The 15266-nt window shown below is 40.7% G+C and overlaps 1 protein-coding gene across 4 annotated transcripts in view; it reads left to right on the top strand.

The window, feature by feature from the left end:
• Positions 1-15266, top strand: part of fras1 (Fraser extracellular matrix complex subunit 1) — a 337242-nt gene that overhangs the window by 199230 nt on the left and 122746 nt on the right. For all 4 annotated transcript variants that reach the window (XM_087849466.1, XM_087849465.1, XM_087849467.1 and 1 more), the window contains 7 exons: positions 1470-1616; positions 2863-3009; positions 5090-5230; positions 5734-5874; positions 6062-6202; positions 9582-9867; positions 13967-14051. In XM_087849466.1, the coding sequence (XP_087705592.1) occupies positions 1470-1616; positions 2863-3009; positions 5090-5230; positions 5734-5874; positions 6062-6202; positions 9582-9867; positions 13967-14051 (1088 nt within the window). The remainder of the gene's footprint in view (positions 1-1469; positions 1617-2862; positions 3010-5089; positions 5231-5733; positions 5875-6061; positions 6203-9581; positions 9868-13966; positions 14052-15266) is intronic.

Below are 15266 nucleotides of genomic sequence, written 5' to 3'. Positions count from 1 at the left end.
CAGGTAGGTGGGTGGATGGGTACATTTTATTAGCTACATGTTTGCACGTCTGCCTCTTTCCTGGTGCTGATTCAGGCCAGATGATGAATTTTTACATCAGATTCATATTTTTCTGCCGTGGTTAGTGTGCTTAGATGAGCAGTGTGTGGTGCTGGGCTGTGCAGTGTCTAAGGATGAGGAGCAGATGACTCTGAGTGACTGTGTCCTTGATAATAACGCGATACACTTATTAGATAAGTAAATATTTTTAATCTCAACAGTTTGGGTTTGAAAAGACTTTTTCCATCCTTCCATTCTCTCAGCCGCTTACTCAGAGTTACTGGGGGAGCTGGGCTAACACATAGAGACAGATAAGGATTCACACTGATGTTGTTGGACTGAGGGAGTACCTGGAGAGAACATGCACACTTCAAAACAAAACACCGCAGCGGGCCGTCCTCAGATTTGAACTCTGGGCCTTCTTGCTGCAAGGCAACAGCTAACAGCTGAACCACTGTGCCGCCTTTTGTCGTCAAGAAACCGATGATTCAGTGTTGTGTCCATCTGTTTTTGAGAACTTCAAAGAGGGTTTATAGCTTAGAAAACCTTTTCCATCTGAGTTTTTCTTGTATTGCAATTCTTTAACAGTCAAAACTACTAAAATGACTTTTTTCTCACTACAGAATAAAACTAACTGCCGTAGTTTAAGGAAGTAAACACAGAACAACAAAGGACTGTTTATTGTCACAATCCATCCTTTTGGATCAGTGTCTTTCTGATATCTTCTCCAACATATCAGATGATCTTTTTTGAAAGTTCTTACAAGTTTACAGGTTTGAGAAAGTCTAAATAGAAAGTCAAAAGTTTCTATTTTATTAAAAATGATTTTATTTTTTTCAGTAGAAATGGAGGAATTTGAAGGCTGATTAAGCCGGGTTTTACAGTGAATGGAGAGTCTGGGGATAGTTGGACTGGAACATAAAGGAGGCTGAATGAACAGAGAAGCAAAGACTGTCGAGCTGGCAGTTGGAGGTATGGAGGGTGCGTGGCAGACGGAGGAAAAGATGAAGTTTAGAAATCATAAAGGCACGCTGGATTAAAACCTTTGGAGGGTTTAATGAGCAGCATAGAAATTCTATAGAAATTGGAACGAAACAATCGACAGACGTCAAGGTGATGCTGGGATAGACACAAACAAACACAGACAGCACGTCTACTTCCTGTTTTTAGAGCTGTTTACAGCCTTTTATTGCCTGCATCCCAACATGTTCCTGCCATCAAAATCTAAGTTAGCCAGTATTTTTCACAAAGTAATAAAATGGCTCATTTTAAATATTTGATATGTTTTCAATGTTAAACCACGAGTAAAATCTCAAATCATTGTATTCTGTTCTTATTTACATTTAACACGGTCTGCCAGCTTTTTGGCAACTCAGGTTATATTTCTATGTCCCTGCATGTCCATAAAAGGTGTTACGTTTTTTCCCCAGAATGCCATCCATCATGCGAGGCCTGCAGTGGGGCTGGGCCGCTCTCTTGTACTTCCTGCCCTGCCAACGGCGTTCTCTTGCCATCTGGACTCTGTGCCCCCAAATGTCCCCTTGGATACTATAACAATGGCCAAAGGATCTGCCAGGGTTAGTGAAAACACACACACACACACACACACACACACACACACACACACACACGCAAACAAGCATACTGTGAATGTTAAAAAGATGCCTTTGCCATGTTACTATTTTGGTTTGTTTCCTGTTAGCTGCACTCTATGTTTGCACTGAGAAGACTGTCTGCATAAATAACCGCTAATGAGTGTCTAATTAAATCATAGACTTACTTACCATTACAAATTTACAAACTTCTTGGACACATCAGGCAATATTAATGGTGAGATTATTTAATTAAAATGCCCCAAAAACACCAAAACCACAAACACAGCCAAACAAGTCTAGTTCAGAGACTCCGGTTAGTGAAGGTGAAGCTTAGCAGACACCTACAGGCTACAGACAAGGGCCACACACTGATTTTCAGCTCCAACACAAGCAACAATGTTGGATGAGTTATTAAAAAGAATAATCCTGGTACGGTTGTTATAAAGAAGGATACTATCCACAGAGACCCGTAAAAATGTGTTTCTGCTGTAAACTTGGACATTTTAACGTGGAAGTTGATGGGTATTAGCTTACTGCTACTTTTTAGCTTGTCACAACTCAGAAAACAGAACTAAATGCAGCACTCACGCACAGAAAACCAAAAAGCCAACTTGTTGTTTGTGTGAAACGAGTTCACCTACGAGTCAGCCAGATAAAATTGAACGAATTGCCTGAATTGAATTCCAGACAGAGTGGGCAGAGGGCGAAAACAGGCACAAACAAAAAGGACCATTCATGGCACAAAAGTTTAGTGAAAGTTCACAAAGACGGTTTGTCAGAAAACGAATGGTGAGTCAGTGGAATATACGCTGAAAGTAATGAGTGAAGCCGAGAAAACAGTGGGAAAGTGACGCAGGTAGTCATGAAAACAGGCCATCAACACCACAAGAATGCTTAGACGATATTTTTACAATACAGAGAGATCCCAGACTCAATGAACGAGCGAGCGAGTGTAGTTAGTTGGTGTTTTAATTACTCAGTACTCCTTCAGTTTTCTGTTTGTGTTGTGAGGGCCTCTTTAAGCTACGAGAGGTGGTCAGACTGCCTCCTTATTACAGTGCTAACACACAAGGTCAATTTAGAATCACTTATTAACCTCACATGCATGTGTTTAGGAGGAATTTTGGCAATCGATGCATCCGACACAGCCGCATTCAGGCAGTTTATGGTGTTGGCTGGCGTTTCATATTTTACTCACTAGTCCGTCAACCTTTTCTGTTCTCTGCAGCATGCGACAGCCAGTGCCTGACGTGCGAGACGCCTGGGGTTTGTACGTCCTGCCGTGACCCGGCCAAGGTGCTGCTGTTCGGAGAATGCCAGTACGACAGCTGCGCCCATCAGTACTACCTCAACACCACGAGCCGCACCTGCAGAGGTACGCTGCCAAGTCGCCCGACAACCTCACACAAAATGCACCGGTGCAGTGAGGCAAGGGGGCTTAATAATGAGGATATGCAGTGCACCCTTTATGATATTCATAAATTTCTTCATCCATATTGCATGTAGTGTACTGTGCTACATTGAGTTTATAGGCTCCATCAATCAAGTAATAAACTGTAGAACCAGGTATGCAAATGCTACACCTTGTGTGTGCATTTTAACTCAGGATTACATCTTCCTGTGCACAGAGACATTGATGCATGAGCCTCAGGGGATCCCGGGCCTGAGTGAATAGCTATCCCTTTTTTCACCACTGTTTATATATTTAAATACCCGCTAATCAGGCTTGCTTGCATTTTTTCAGGCTGGAACTCAATAACATTTTCCTTTTTCTGGATCAAAGAATAAAGACTGCATAAGATTTAATTTCAGCCATGACTGTTGTTACGCTGATGTACCATATAGTTTAATTCACAGTAAGTTATTTCACATAAAGCGGAAATCACCAAGTAGACTTCCCTTTATCACTGATTCAGTCCAGTGCAGTAAGGTTTTTCCAGGTATCGGGGGCCCAAAGGAACCAACACTGCACATGTCTGTTATGGGATTAGAAGCTAAGCTAGCTGCTCCGGGCTAAATAAATATTTTGATTCCCTCTGAGCCAGCGAGCAGCGCCTCCCACTTAGACAGGTGGTTTTTAGCCATCCAGCTCATGATGGTGTTTATCCCCCTGGTTAATCCACTGAACCTTAGATGCACCCAGAGTGTTAAAAGCACCACGGCTAACAGCTCTCTGAAAAACCAAAACAGCTTCGAGAAACCTTTGGGAGCTTTCATTTCACAGCCTCGGGGGAGCTTTGAAAGTTCTCAGAGAGAGTCTCTTACAAACCCTTAAGCACTACCAAAACCTACATTTGTTTGGCTTTATCAGTGATCTTTGTCCACTGAGAAATCCCTCATTTACATCTCAGATCCCACCGTTTGCCTCCCACTCTCCCACTATCACCTAAAAACAAATGTAGATGCTGAAGACAGACTAAGAGATGAACTAGTTTTCATGGTGGCTGTTAAACAAAATGACGAAATTATATATATTATATATATTTTGCCATGATATAAACAAAAAAATCAAAGATTGACCCCAAGGAAAACTTGCATGAGGAAATTAGAATATTAATTAACTTAGCATCACAGCAGGAGGTCCAAACATCCATCTCAGCTGCATGCTGTATATTTAAGGAAGGACGCTGCCACCATGTTATTAGCCATAGGTTTGTAAAGCATACTGGATCACTGTGTTGTTTTATTGAAGACTGAGGTGATTTGTGGATGAAAGGCTGGAGTTATCAGCAGACTATCAATTACTAGAACCAAAACGGAAGAAAAACATCTTGGACCAAGCACAAAGCCGTGTTATTACTCAGATCGTTTCGTTTAAAGTGATCTGAAAGGCACCAACACCACAAAGATGGAGCCCGGTCCACTTCACTGATTCACATGAACGGCACTAATGCCCAGACACCAGTCGCCTCGCTGACATGTGTCCCTTTTTTTAGAGTTCAGCTTGATGTGTTCAGAAGTTTTCTGGGCTACAGTTATGGCTAATTTGTATATTTGATACGTTTTAAGAAAATGTAGCATTTTGATCCATTTTTCTTTTGTTTGTTTTGACAAACGGTGATTCACTGTATGTGTAGCTGCTCTACAAACTGTATATCCTGCTTAGTTTCATCTTCAGGTTTAATGCAAATGTAGAAGGTCATACAAGCATGAAGAGTCCCAACTGTGCTTCATTTTCATGCCTGTATTAATTGTGCACAGGACAAACAACAGATGTGCAGGTGATGAGAGAGAAAGAAGCACAAATGGTTTTAAAATCAGTCCCATAGAGAAAAAAAAGTTGATTAATCTCTTTTGGTCTCTCGCCCTCCCTCCCTCTCTTCTGTTCTGTTCTCACTATTTGCTCTCACCTCTAAAATCCCCTCACTTCTAATCCCAATGTCCCAACACACACACACACACACGTACGCCTCCTCCTCTCACTTCTTTTCTGCTGCCGTCCATCCTGTTTGCAGAGTGTGACTGGAGCTGCAACGCCTGTAAAGGCCCCCTGAGAACTGACTGCCTGCAGTGCATGGAGGGCTACGTGTTGCAGGAGGGAGTGTGCACGCAGGGGTGCTCCTTTGGCGCCTATCAGGACGGAGACAGATGCCTCGGTCAGTCCAACGAAAAGCAGATAAATTGACCCACTTCACATGCAGTCGGTGCTATTGTAGCTGCACAAAGAGCTTCCTCTGGGCTTTTACACTGTTGTTTGTACATTTGTGTCCATTTGAAGTTGTTTTTCCTAATCGATTGCTAACGCAGCCAATCTTAATAAAGCAGATAATCAGCAGCAGCTGAACTAAAAGGTTCCTTAAAAGAGCTTTTATATGTAGAAGTTGTATGAACTGCATGGACTGGTGTATAGCACTTTTCTACTCTCAGCAAGCCTCATTCACTCAGTCACACACATTCATACAAGCCTAAGCAAACTGATTAATGCATGTGTGCATTAGCAGTTTGTAATACAGCTTCTGTGTGACTCCATGTTACTGTTTTCACCGGTGCTAGTAGCCAAAAAAACACATTAAGAAAATATCTGGTGATAAAATAAATAATGTCTTTAACTCCGTTACTATATCACTTTTTTTTTCAAATGTTTTGCTCTCTGCGGCAGGCTGTGACGATCACTGTTTGGACTGTCGAGGTCCTGGACAGTGCCAGGAATGCCAGCCTCCCTACGCCACGCTGCACGGCCAGTGTGTGCTCGAATGTGGCAGAAACTACTTCCTGGATGCATCTTCCAAAGCTTGCAAATGTAAGAATATATCTTCTTTTTATTCTGTTTCTATATGTAGTGATAGACTTTTAAAGACTGTTTCTATGAAGATCAGAGTACTAATTTAGTTTGAAAATAAATTTATAATAGACATTTAAAACATCAGAGTAAGTAAAAGTTGAAGACTTGTGTAAAAACAAAAAATAATTTGGATCTTTTCCTTCAGCTTGCTCGTCCGACTGCGTGCTCTGCGACGGGATCGGACTCTGCAGAGCTTGTCGTAATCAGACCTACCTCATGGAAGGATACTGCACTCCTGACTGTGGACATGGATACTACGCAGACCAGAAGACCAGGACCTGTCATGGTAATAACACGATGCCTATGTTGGTTTTAAAACTGCAAACAGTTATCTTTACATAGCAGAAAAGTCCTTTAATTTATTGATAGAAAGCTCCCAGACTTCAAATCTGTTAATTCTGATAAGAAGAATTGTATAAATACAGTTTAAAGACCAACAGTAGGTGATTTCTGCAGCCAAACTGGGAGGCCTGGGGGTAGGTCGAGGTCACTCTCTCTCTCAGCTGGGAGGTTTCTAAACTGAGCACAGCATCATGTATCAAGCACTGTACCAGTGGGAGCTTTTTTCTTATATGCAAATAAACTAAAGATGCCCACATAAATGATGCAAATGACCACAAGATATTACATAAAAGCAAATTTACATTGCTAACAGAAAAGTGTGTGATGCTGTGGAGGAGGTTAAGCTGCAAAATGTTAATCCCTCCAAAAATAAAGCTTATGCAGTAAAACATGTTGTCAGTTTGAAGTTGCACAGCAACAAATGTCATGATAAAGTTTCATCAGCAGCTCGTGCTTTTGTGTTGCAGTGGTGCTTTTATTGTGACACACTCGACTCAGTGAGCAGTTTTGTCATTGGCAGTCCTCAGCCACGTTGTGCAGCTCAATGCTGAACGGTGGTCAGATCGTCACTCTGATGCTAATGAGTGACCCGTCAATCACACACGGGGTGTGCTGTGTTTGAAATTCGCCAAGCAGCTTTTTAGAGAACGTGTTTTGAACTTTTTAGGCAAATTACAGCACTGATCGGTGCCGTGCTGGGCCCCTGTTTTGGGTTAACAAGACCGTATCAGTGTAAAGGAATGGGGAGACAGCCATGACTGCAGTTACTGCCAGGACGTCGTGTCTTATATAAGAAAAAATTGGTATTCTCTAAAATTAAGGTTAAAAAGGTTAAATTCCTAAAGGTATGCTTCTGCTGACGGCTCAATCTCATCATATGAGCCAGAGATGTTCATCCAACACATGAACATATTTGGCATGTGTGGCTGTTGTAAAGGGATAGGCTAAATTTAATATGATGGATGGATGGATGGAGTGTGAAAGATTTGTGCCTATCCATTAGTTAGATCACAGGTGTCGAACTTCAGGCCTCGAGGGCCGGTGTCCTGCAGGTTTTAGACGTGTCCTTGATCCAACACAGCTGATTTAAATGGATAAATGACCTCCTCAACAAGTCCTGAAGTTCTCCAGAAACCTGGTAATGAACTAATCATTTGATTCAGGTGTGTTGACCCAGGGTGAGATCTAAAACCTGCAGGACACCGGCCCTCAAGGCCTGGAGTTCAACACCCCTGGATTAAATGGTGGACTGTACCCAACTTGATACCCCATTCTCAGCGCATCCCTCTTCCAAGCCTGACCCTACAGTTTCTGTCAACTCGATGGGGAAAAACTGAAGACATCATTAACCTTTCATACCTGAAGAAAACCCAGTTATGATTTAGTGTATTTGTGTCCAAATATCCCTCTAATACTGATCATTTAAAAGAACAGATACAGTGATTCCAGTTGAAGATAAAGCTCCCAGCAACTGTAATATAGTATTAGTAATATATCAGAACATATTAAAGGCTTCAATTGTATTTCTCACAAAGAAACTCACAACCAAGCAGACCAGTTATATATTTTCAGTAGGTAGCATAAAGACCATGTTAACATGAGTCAGGACCACAATTTTTTATTTCCATGTCAGTTTTTCCCGTTTTTTAAAATCGTTTGGGAGTTGCTATGATTGGTCTATTCACAGTTAAACCAAAGAGTCTGTGGTAATGTAACAGAAGTCTATACGTTCTCCTGGTTTTCTTTTTTACCAGTTCATAAAAAAGTATTTAAGATTGAATTAAAAAATTGGTTGTTACTGAAAGGAATGCATAGAAAACCACAGGAGTGAGAACAGAAGTAAGATAAGAGATTATGCCATTGAAGACGTCAGATACCGATTGCATAAGCTTCCGTGTGCAGTAGGCAAGCTAAGCTACATAAATAGTGTTCTCTGTATGAGAGAGCCGGTGTCAGCTGATGTGGACTGGCACTGAGATCAGCTGATCAGCTGAGATCCCAGCAAAACTCTTGATTTAATTTGTGTTTCTCAGTCACTGACGAACGTAAATAAACTATCAATCAGACTCTATCTAGAGGTGAAAAAGGTCTACAGAACTTCATCTTGTGAAGTCAAATTTGAAAACTGATAACAAATGTAAGTCTTTGCAGGTCAAATATAAAGATACTGGAAGAACTGGAAGCTAAGACTGCTAACATCTGTCTGAAATTAAAAGGTTCCTGTTGGTGACTTTTAATTGGTCCTCCTGAATAAGACTGGGGAGGCTTTGTCTGCAGAGTTAGGATGTTAAAAGAGTTTTGTACTTTAATTTTTTTCCTCTTTTATCTTAAAACAACCCGCAGGCTGAAATGCCCGAGGCCTTGAGGAGCAGACTGTAGTTCTTAATGAAAAGTGACAAAGCATATTTATAATTAAGAAATATATTATCACGCACTTTCTGATAAATGTGTTTTCTTGTAAAATTAGGAACATTTTTAGCCTTCAGCTAATCCACACGTTAATGAAGTAAAATGGAGAAAAAATTGCTCTTTAAAAACAAAAAATTGCCAGCTCTCCCCCACCAAAAAAAAGTTCAGGAACTATTGCTTTAAATTATAGACTTCTTCTCATTTGGAAGTATAATTACATGGTCCAGAGTTTGAGATTTAAGCATGCCCGCTGGCATCATTACGGGAGGTATAATGAGATTAGGGTGGCATCTCAAAAAGAGCTGATCTTTAAAAAGTTCCCCAACAAAGTCAGCACCAATTAGAGCCAACTTCTAAAATGCCACGCCAAGGCCGAGATGTCTCACTCGTGATATGTCTGCCATTTCTCCCACACGCACTTTCTTCATTTTCAGTTTATAACCTCCTCTCAACCTCTGCGCCGACCGACTTCTATTCAGCTACGACTCCATGCCAACAGATATTTAAAGAAGGCATTAAAATGTATGAATGAAGATAATTGGATGCTTTTTTAAACCAAATTATTATTGTACACTGGTTATTAGTCCAGTTACTTTGATGGCTTTTTTCAGGAAATCATTCACAAATGTGCTTTTGATGCTGTGCATGGATTAAACTGTGCTCAGTATTTCTATTTCTGATTATTTTCCTACCTTTCCTATTAAAAAATACTCGTTTATAATCCAGTTTTGCTTTAATCTTGTTTTGGAGGATCCGTGACGATGAATTTCCCCACAGGTATAAGAAAGTTTGCTATTTGTTGTGTATTTCAAAACAAGGATCTAAAATGCACTGTAAGAGAATTTACTTGTGTTTCACCAGCTTGGCTTTAATGAGGTTATTGATTGGAGTTTTTCTTTTCTTGGTCCTCTCAGTGAATGCCCACACACCTGCCCTCCATGTCAACGGGTCCCTGCTGGTTCCCTTTGATGGTTTTGCCCCGCTGCTCCCCACCCTGCTGCAGGTGAAAGATCCAGACAGTCCGTCTGAGCAGCTGATCTTCCAGCTTGTTCAGAAGCCGAGTAACGGACGGCTGGTCCTGTTCAGAGGGGAAGAAGGCGAAGAGACGGGAGACCGAGAAATAAAGAAGGACGACACGTTCACGTGGGCAGAGCTGAGGCACGGACGGGTCCGATTCCAATACCAGAGAGACAAAGACAGGTCAGTAAGACGGACAAAACTTTTTCTGTATTTTGCCTGGAATTATTTTTCTGAGACATGAGTTTGACACAATAGTTGGACGTATTCAGTCACAGAGCTACTGTACTTATACTTGTTTAACGATAATTTATGGATTTTTGGGTGGCGGGCACTGCTTTGCCAAGGTGTGCAATTTTGTAATTCCATCCATGTACAGCAAAAATCTTACCTAACGTAATCTAACGGACTGCTTCTACTTCTGGGTGTTTTTCATGATCTTTCTGATTATATCTTTACTTTGTGCCTCCACTGTCCCAAACTGGCCACCAAGTAATAAGGATTTATTTTGGTGGAAGAGGCATTAGACACAGAGATAACACACATACAGGGATGGATGATTAAAGGACAGATATTAGATGAAATGGTACCAAGATATTTCTTTTTTTTTGTAGTTCTTTCTGTTTTTTCAAGCATTTTTTTATGTGCAAAAACAATTAACTCGAAATTAAAGTTAATACGATATCTTAGCGAGCCTAACGTGACTTAACAACTTAACATCGGTTAGTAGAACCTGGATTTGTTGGCGTCATTGAGTGATGACCTCCAGATTCAGGTGTTTCTCAGCTGGGTGGACACTCCTCCACTTGCTGGCCTAGGTGGAGAACGTTGAGTACCTCAGGGTCTTACTTTCTTAAACTTAATGGCAATAAAACAGAATTCATTTTAATAGGCACCAGATCAAAACTGACTACAGCTCCAACCAGTCTTTCGTTATCCATTGATAACTCTGATGTCACACCCTCCCCTCAGGTTAAGAGTCTTGGTGTCATCCTCGATAGCACTCTGTCCTTCACAGCACATATAAATAATATCACTCGCTCTTCCTACTTTCATCTCCATAACATTAACCGTCTTCGTCCCTCACTCACACCACACAGTACCGCCATACTTGTCAATGCTCTTGTCACATCTCGTCTGGATTACTGTAATTCTCTTCTATGGTTTACCTCATAAATCCCTCCATAAACTGCAGTTGGTTCAAAATACAGCTGCTCGTATTATTTCCAGAACTAGATCCACTGAACATATAACAGCTGTTCTTAAACAGCTCCATTGGCTCCCAATTCACCTCCGTGTCAATTTCAAGATCCTGCTTCTCATTTTCAAAGCGCTTCATAACCTCGCTCCTCCATATCTATCCGATCTTCTCCATACATACTCGCCCCTTCGTACACTCCGCTCTTCTTCAGCTTCCCTTCTGTCAGTTCCTGACTACCATGGGACTCAGAGCCTTTAGCTGTTCTGCCCCGAGACTTTGGATGCACTTCCACTTGCTCTACGGACCACACACTGTCTCACCACTTTTAAATCACTACTCAAAACCCATCTGTTTAGAATTGCATACACCTGATCTGTCTTAGGCCATTTTTACCTTGCTCAGTTTTTATATTTGCTTTTATACTTTTATGACTGTTTATGTCTAAATTTTATCTACCATGTTTGCTATATATACATTTTTCTTATGTTTTTCATGGTATGTTTACGTGTTATTATTATTATTATTAGAATAGAATAGAATAGAATAGAATAGCCTTTATTGTCATTGTACAAAGTACAACGAAATTGGAGTGCCACTCCCTTGGTGCAAAATAAATATAAATGTAAAATATAAAAAGTACAATAAAACAACCGTAGTACTCAGACAATAATAAGTACAATATATACAGGATAGCAGCATAATATAATGATAGTATGAATAGCAGCATAATATAGTGACAATGGCAAGTATGGTATAGTTAAGCAGGTTCAATTGTTTTGTGCTTATTTACTACGGTGATAGCTCTGGGAAAGAAGCTATCCCTGAATCTGTTTGTCCTGGTTTTATGTGACCTTTACCGTCGGCCTGACGGTAATAGTTCAAACAGTTGATTACTGGGGTGAGAGTAGTCCTTAATGATATTGCACGAGATTATTACTCGTGAGTAAGGGTTGAGTGCAGTGGGAAATGCAGATTCTGTACTGGTCTGTTGTGGTGAAGAGAGCTGGATGTAAAGGTGAGGTTGTCTGTCTACATTTCACCCGTGGCGGTGAACTGTGGGTGTGACCAAAAGAATCAGATTGTGGATGCGCAGCAGACATGAGCTTCCTTTGATGACCAGAATGCATCTTGGGTAAATCCAGGACTTACTGGAGGTGGTGTCTGGGAGGTCTGTGCATGTCTCCTTAGACTCCTCAGACCTTTCTGACCTGATCACTATAGCTGTTAGCTTATTCCAAACTGTGGATAAAACTATCCCTTTAAGCTCATCGTCTCCTTCCTTCTCATTAATGACTATCCTGACATTTAATTTTTCACTCCTTGTCAAAGTTTCCTGTTTGATTTATGCTGCTTCTTGGCTCCAAAGTTCATTTCTATTAACCTGAACATGGATGTGAGATGCATTACATTTACATGCATATTTGCATAATCTGCATTTCTTTCTGTTTGACCCCAGTCTGAGTGCACTCCGTGCCGGGAATCACAGAGGCGGCTGTAGACAGCAGAAAGCAGACATTAAAGAGCGCTGACCCCTGACATCCTGCAAGGAAAACAAAGCAGCTGAAAATCAAATAAAAGGCAGTCTTATGTTAATGGATGAGAAATGTTGCCCATTGTTCTCTGCAGCCTCCCCTCTGTCGCTGTGTTTGGGACAGATGTCCACTCACTCAGTCTGAATGGACAGAGCAGTCATATTGGTCAATCCTGACTCAGCTGGTTAGGCCTAGAATGGCAGCATGCCAGTGAATTAGCAAAATGTGATCCTCTGTACAGGTTTAAGCCATTAGATTAATGGAGAGAGAAAAATGTAAAACTCCAAATGAGATTAAATCTGCCATATTTTTCAAATTATGTCAAGCAGAGGACGACGGCTGTAGACCCAGAACAGCAAGCACATGGTAACAGGTTTTAATTCCCGTAAGAGGAGATGTGTCCATCAGAAAAAAACCTCAAAAACATGTGCTGCGTTCAGATGATGGTGGGAAAAAATGGACGAATGATGAATAAAAAGATTAAATGTAGATTGCTGTTACAGACAAACTCTTTTGAGCTTTCAAAATGAGTTATTTTCATTCACGAGTGCCTTAGAAAAACATGCCATGGGTCAAGACGCTGACATAAAATGAATTTTATTTCTTTGAGTGGTAGACTTGACTACAGATCAGAAGCCTTTCCACTTGTCTCAAGGCTGCATTTTAAAAAAATCTTTCTCTTATCTATAATGAAGTGAAGACATGTACCAGCAACAGCAACACTCTGCACAGAAAATGAGATTTACAACTTCAGTGACTATTTTTCAGAAATATTTTCTATGTTACTTTAATATAACGCCATACTTTACGCGTATCTGGGCTGTTTCTGTTGCCATTCAGCCACTGTAGAGCTGCAGTTTGGTGTGTTTTTTACTGGCTTGAGAACATCTCAGCATCTCTGCAGGATGAGACGTCCAGCCCAAAAGCAGGAAGTGAAACTAAAACGAGATGGGTGAGCATGTGAAGACTGGCATCAAACGTGGTGCCAGTGAGGCAGGAGAAACACATGGACCAGAGGACCATGACGGTTAAAACTATTAGGAAAACAACCTTCAGCAGACTTTTGTCAGCAACTTTCAAAGATGCTACTGCAGTCCAAAAAGCACCTAAGCACTTTCCTTAAAGCGTTATTTTCCTTTCTGTCACTAAAACAAACAGCCCGCTCGGTTATTTGATCTCCAGACTCTCTGGATGTCTCCCAGCTCCAGCCCTGGGGAGTTGTGGGTAATAAGCCTTGGCTTGGAATATGGTAAGGCAGCAGTGTAGGGGGGCGCATTGATGATGATGAGTGTGTGAGCAGGTGGGCTTTGGTTTGTTTGTGATAGCTGACCTCCACTCCCACAGATAACTCACAGGTGATCAGGTCTAATGACTACACAGCATGCTACCCTCACGGGACTCATTTCCCCACTTTCCTCAGCTGCCAAGCCTGTCACATTTTTAAAGCAGTTTTTAAAGCAATTTCAGAAATAAGGGATGGTGAAGTTTAGTCTCCCTACTCCAAGATTTGTCTTCATTTAAGAGTTCCCCTTTCTTCGTCTTCCTGCAGGAGCGGTGAGTTCACCTTGCGTGTTGCTGATCCCCAGCTGTTTTCCCAACCAAAAACAATTCAAGTCCGAGCTGTGTCCATGCAGGTAAGCAGACAATTCCTTCAACTCTCCTTTATTTACTGAGAAATTAATGTGACTTGACAGTGCCATTAAAAAAAGCTGTATCATAAATCTGTTCTTCAGGCTACAAATCCAGATATCTAATAAAGGTTGCTGTTCCCACGTTGCAAACCAATGTAGTGACGTTACGTGGGGAGAGGAATAGTCTGCCAGGGCACATTTGTTTCTAAATTTAGTTCAGTGTGAAATGTAGAGGTTTGTTCTATGAAATTAAAACGCTGGAAGTCTTTAGTCCTTGTTGAGAAAGTTTACCTCAGAGAGAAAAGACTCAAGTTTGAGGACTGTGGAAATGTGAGGCCTGACTTTGACTGAGCAGTGAGTTTGGAGAGATTTTGTCAATATGATGGCATTAGCGATAGCAACTGTGCAAGGTGCATTCATGAAACTCTACAGGTTTGTTGTTTGGATTAAAATTATAGCAGGATTCAAAGATTAGTGTCGTCCAATCTGTGGGCACCTGAGTGTGGGGTATTTCATATCCCTGCATGTTTCATAACTTCCTGTTTGCAGTGATGCATATATGCATATATACTTCAACAGAGCACCCAAAGCACCTTTTCTAAGCCACATTCATGAGCCTAAATCATTTGATTTAGCTGCATGGATTAGAGTTCTGACAGGTGGGAGAAAAGTCACGGGGAACTAATGTTTAACATCGGAATCACTTTTACAAAGAAATTTGCGGCAGTTACGTTAATAATATGAGCATCCACTGCATCCAGCTTTTCAATTACAGCCCACACACATCACCAGTGTTGGTCAAGTTACTTGAAAAAAGTAATCAGTAACTAATTACTGATTACTTCCCCCAAAAAGTAATCCCGTTACTTTACTGATTACTTATTTTCAAAAGTAATTAATTACTTAATTGCTTAGTTACTTTTTAAAAACACGATTTACAACCTGAATAGGTGATAAAGTGATAGATCTTTCAGCCCAATTCTACTTTTTCTACATAATCCATCATACAAAATGTAATCAAATGGAAAAGTCTCTTTTTAAAACTTGTTTTATTAGTTTTAATCTTTTAACTTTATGCATCAAGCAAACATTTAATTATCTGCAACATTCTCTGACTTGAAGAAATTAGTTTAACATTTAAACCTATTTTCTGCACATTCCAGCACATAAAATAAAATAGTTTTTGTGTTTACACTCACTCTTTCAAATAGATGCAAG

This window comes from Neolamprologus brichardi, chromosome 12 (genome assembly GCF_056152115.1).
Source record: "Neolamprologus brichardi isolate AB-2024 chromosome 12, ASM5615211v1, whole genome shotgun sequence".
NCBI lineage: Eukaryota > Metazoa > Chordata > Actinopteri > Cichliformes > Cichlidae > Neolamprologus > Neolamprologus brichardi.
The sequence above is the reverse complement of the archived record's forward strand: the minus strand, read 5'-3'. Positions and strand labels throughout refer to the sequence as shown.